The 5120-nt window shown below is 33.0% G+C and overlaps 1 protein-coding gene across 1 annotated transcript in view; it reads right to left on the bottom strand.

The window, feature by feature from the left end:
- LOC140918842 (uncharacterized) overlaps window positions 1-1046 on the bottom strand; it is a 6039-nt gene extending 4993 nt beyond the window's left edge. The window contains exon 1 of the mRNA XM_073363641.1: window positions 868-1046. Coding sequence (XP_073219742.1) covers window positions 868-1046 — 179 coding nt within the window. The remainder of the gene's footprint in view (window positions 1-867) is intronic.
- Between the last annotated feature and the right edge of the window lie 4074 nt (window positions 1047-5120).

Raw genomic sequence — 5120 nt, 5'->3', positions numbered from 1 at the left:
ACTTGAGGTACACTATATGGAATATTTTCTGTGGGTAGTGTTTTGGGGTGGCATATATCCCAGATGAGGAGGGATTTGTGATTGGTTTAAGTTTTGCACCTCTCAAACAATCTTGTATGTCAAGTTTATTTTCTTTTTCAACTTTCAACCTCTTGTTACTTCTTTCAATAAACTGACTTTTACAAGTGTTTTCTGATCGTAAGTTCTCGTTCTCTTGGGTGACTTTTTCTAACTTTGCTTGCAGAGGATCCCCATCTGTATTCTCCTTCCTTGCCAAAACCTGTATAGCTTCCAGAATTCGATCAACTTTTTCTTTCAGTTGGTTGACATCCGCTCTTATCACCTCTTGGTTTTGCTCGAGTTCATCCATGATCTTGGAATTCGCACGCGTTCGATAAGGGTGTCGGGGAAACAACTTTGTTGATTTTTTTCTACGATTTCTTTTTTTTTTTTTAAAATAAATAAATATAAAAATAATTAAAAATAAAATTGAAAATAAAAATTCAATGAGTATTAAAATATGAATGTGATGTTTTGATGAGTAATAAAAATTCACTAGAATTCTCCATTTCTATTCTTAGTGTGTCTTGATGTTTTGAGAGTAATTCTTCAATTTCTTCATTGTGTTGCCTCTCGTTCCTTACTTGACTCTCATACTCAGCTACCATTTCTTTAAGTTGTTTCTTTAAATCCTCAAACTCTTTTTTTATCTTCTTCTCAGAGCTTGCTGATTTTGACCACAACTGCTTCCACATATAGGCCTCTTCGATAGCTGCATTCTTTTCTTGCTTTCGCACATCTAACTCTTCATTTGCACCTCTCAAACAATCTTGTATGTCAAGTTTATTTTCTTTTTCAACTTTCAACCTCTTGTTACTTCTTTCAATAAACTGATTTTTACAAGTGTTTTCTGATCGTAAGTTCTCATTCTCTTGGGTGACTTTTTCTAACTTTGCTTGCAGCTCTTTTTTCTCCTCTTCAGATTTTAGCAAAGCTGCTTTGAGCTCTTCTATCTCTTCATTTGCAACAAGAATTGGTTCAGGCATTTCCTGATCATTTGAGGGTGTACTGTGGAAAGGCAGCTTGATTTCTTGGACTCTATTTTTTATCCATTGTTGATAGGGTTCTTTTGTGCTGCAACTTCTGCATCCAAGTGCTTTTCCTTTTCTGATGATCTTCTCCCAAGCTCGACTTATCCTTCGCAACATCGGTGGGTCTACTATACCCGTATTGTGCAAAATAAAAGCTTCCAATGACTTATCATCTGGTTTTTCCAACATAGGGTAGCCAAGCTGTCTCAAAGCTACCGCCGGATTGTAATTAATACATCCTTTGGTTCCCATGAGAGGCACATTTGGGAAATCTCCGCATTGACATATTACTTCCTCTACCCCTTGTTCCCTGTGATACCATGAAATTGTGTCTCCAGTAAGGCTAGCTATACTTTGAGCCCATTCACGATTATCTTTAATTCCAATATGATACCCTTTCTTGAACATATGAGACATAAACCAGATATACAGCACTGGAGCACAACACAAAATTGTTCCCCCTTTCTTCTCATGTCGCATATGTAGAGAGTAGTATACATCAGCAAGAATCGCGGGAACTGGATTTTGCTTATGTTTGTTAAAAGATAAGAAGACATTGATAGCAGCAAAATCAACAAAATTATCAAGGTTTGGGAATAAAACAATACCATAGATAATTAGAGCCAAAACATCTATAAAAGCACTCCATTCTTTTTTAATGGCTAAATCGTGGCACTTTTGCTCTAGATATTTTCTCGAAAAACCATGAATGGCTCCTTTTTCTTCTTTTGTACTTGCCAACTCTCTTATATCGATTTTCAATACTTCCGAAATTGCCTCCAAACTTGGTGGTTGCCCAGTATATCGATAAGGATTTCCTTTTTCTAGGGAATAACCCAATATTCGCTCAAATTCCTCTAATGTCGGGGCCAACTGAAAGTCTTGAAAGGTGAAACATCTTAAGAGAGGGTCGTAATACTGAGCCAAAGCCGTGAGGGCCCCCGTTTGCACATTTACTGCCAAGAGATTTAGGATCTTCCCATATTTGAGAAAGAAACTATCACGTTGTATAGTTTTCATTTGATTGCTGATGTCTCTTAAACTTTTCAAATCAGGTTGTTTGAATTTTAAAAGTAAAGTTTTTCTTTTTTCTGATCCCATTGTCTGCTTTAATTTAACACGTGACTAAGATTCTTATGATTCCCCAACAATCCTGAAAATTGATGCAAAATGCCAATTTATTTTCAAAAGAAACAATGTCATGAAATATGAATGCAATTATGTAGAATGTATGTTGTGAATATATAACATTTTGAATGAATGTATGAGGTGTTTTTTGCTAATATGGATATTCTTATAATGAAAGGGTCTATTAGCTTATGTAGTGAAACTCTCACAAAGGTGGCTCTATAGTTCTAAACACGGTCCCTAGAGCCAATAATCTCATTTTGGAATATTGTCAACAACAATAGGTAAACTATTTGGAGTGACAATACCCTCAATAAGATCAAACTCTAGGTGAGATTTTCATGCTAACCAAACAGGATGTACATCCAGAAGGCTACCACTACACAACCTCGAAACTAAACTTAAGTTTTGTTCAAACCCGGGTGTAAGGTTCCACTCATAAGTGTGTGTCTTAATAAAAGTGTAGGGTGTAGAATAAGTATGATTCAATAACTCTATAACAATAATAAACATATAATAAATAAATAATAAATAAATAATAAATAAATAAATAGATAAATAAATAAATCAATAAATAAATACATGAATAAATAAGAACAAATAAAGAGAGTTTAAGAACTATCAAGTTGTACTACTTGTGTCCTAACAACTCAAAGATTAAAAATAATTACATCTAAAAAATAAGTTGATTTTAGATTAGTTCATTAAAATAAATAAATGAATGAATAAATAGAATAAAGTAAAATAAGTAAATGAATGAATAAATAAATAACTAGAATAAAATAAATAAATAAATAAATAAATAGAATAAAATAAATAAATAAATAAATAAAGAGAGCTTTAGAACTATCAAGTTGTACCACTTGTGTTCTAACAATTCAAAGATTAAAAAGATATCACATCTAATTAATTTTAACATAATATTTATTTGTATTTTTTTATGATAAAATTGATATTTAATTATGAAGGAAATCTAAAAAAAAATAATAATAATAATAATAATAATAATAATAATAAAATAAAATAAATAGACTTAAATGGGCTACAGGTTTTACTTATTGTTGAAACCCAAGCCCAAACCAACTTAAAACAAAAAGTCCAAAATGGCAAACCCTAATTAGAGGGGGGCAACACAAAAACTAGAGAACCCTAGTTTGATTGAGGAGGCGGCCAACATGAAAGGAGGCGGCCAACAGAAACGCAGATGGAAAGAAAAACCAGGATGCGAAAACGAAAGACAAATGAAGGAACTTCGATGGTGAGGAAGGTGACAGCTACCTCGGCGACAGTGAGGAAGGTGACGGCAACCTCAGCGACAGTGAGGAAGGTGACGGCAACCTCAGCGACGGTGGCAGCGCCGACAACGACAATGGCGGCACTGACATCAGCGATCGCAAAACAGACATCATCAAAGGTTTGTATTTTAATTGTTTTATGTTTCTCTCAAAAACTTACATTTTTTAAATAAAAAGTGATTGTTTGATGATGATAAAGAGCAAGAAGGAAAGATACCTTAATGTTTCGTTTTTGTTGTTTATTACTGCAACTCTCTGATTTCTTCTCCTTCCCTTTCTCTATATGTATTTTTTTTATATATCAGTAGTGTTAGTCTCCGATCCTCTCCCTCTTTGAAATTTTATAGGGTATATTTATAGAGTTTTTTATGTGTTCAGTTGTTTTCTGGTCTGCCTTGGTTCTTATCTATCTATTTCCTGTTTGATGTTTCATTTCCTTTGCTCATCATCTGCGTTTTTTTCTACACCTCTGATGCATTCATGGTTTTGACTTATTTGTTTTGATATGTTCTGTTGCTGAGCTTTAATTTGTCCCTTAGTTTATTTTTTAAACTCAAAATTTTGTCTTTTTGTTTTGCACAATGTGTACCAAGACTGATTTTAAAAAATTATGTTTTTATGTTTCTCAAAATAGTTACAGCAAAGGTCAATGACACTGCATCTGAAACAGAAAGGCAGCAACAAAACAGAGTCAAACACTGCATGAGAAACATAGAGGCAACAACAACAACAAAACAGAGCCAAAGGCTTAATTTGAAAAAGTTTGACCTAATTTTTATTGTAATTTAATTTGGTTTTATTTTTGGTTGTAATTTGATTATAATTGTAATTTGATTTAATTTTAGAATTGAAATTGTAAACTGATTTGGTATTGTAAATTGATGAGCCTAATTACTTTATTTCCCTTTTTAATATATGTTTCCTTTTTTATTTATTTTTAAATAAATTGGACAAAATTAGGGTACTACACTATGCAAAGTGGTTGTGTAGTTGATGTATTATGATTCTTGTGTTGTAGTTCTTCAACGAGGAGTTCACGTCCTTATATAGATCTTTTTAGGATTTTGGACTGATTGCACAAAATCATCATGTATATCATGAAGCTTCCAAAGCAAGTCTCCATAATTTCGTATCAAATCTTTCAACATATTTGAAACGAATCCTTATCAATAACTCATCGTATCAGGGTATGAAATTAAAATCCAAAATGGATAAGGTAATTAGAGCATGTCTTATAGACCATCATCTGACAAAACAAATTCAAGGTTATTATTAGAGAATGTGCAGAGCTTTGTCTTCACAAAGCAATGATTTTATTAGATCATTGACTTTCATCAGAGCTTTGACTTCTTTAAAGCGTTGAATTTCTTAAAAAAATTTACTTGTTTAGAATGTTGACTTTCTTCGAAACATATACTTTCTGCATACTGTTGACTTTCTTTAGAGTGTTGACTTCATCAGAGGATACATAATAATTTAGAGTCAGGCGATCAGGGGATTGTTGAAGTCATCAAAGGCAGATGAATAGGCATTTATTGCATTTATCAGAGGCAGCCGATCAGATCCAAATTATATTCATCGAAGGCAGACCGATCAGAACATAGTT

This window comes from Cicer arietinum, chromosome 7, assembly GCF_000331145.2.
Source record: "Cicer arietinum cultivar CDC Frontier isolate Library 1 chromosome 7, Cicar.CDCFrontier_v2.0, whole genome shotgun sequence".
Taxonomy (NCBI): domain Eukaryota; kingdom Viridiplantae; phylum Streptophyta; class Magnoliopsida; order Fabales; family Fabaceae; genus Cicer; species Cicer arietinum.
Note: the sequence above shows the minus strand (reverse complement) of the source record. Positions and strands in the feature narration are given on the sequence as shown.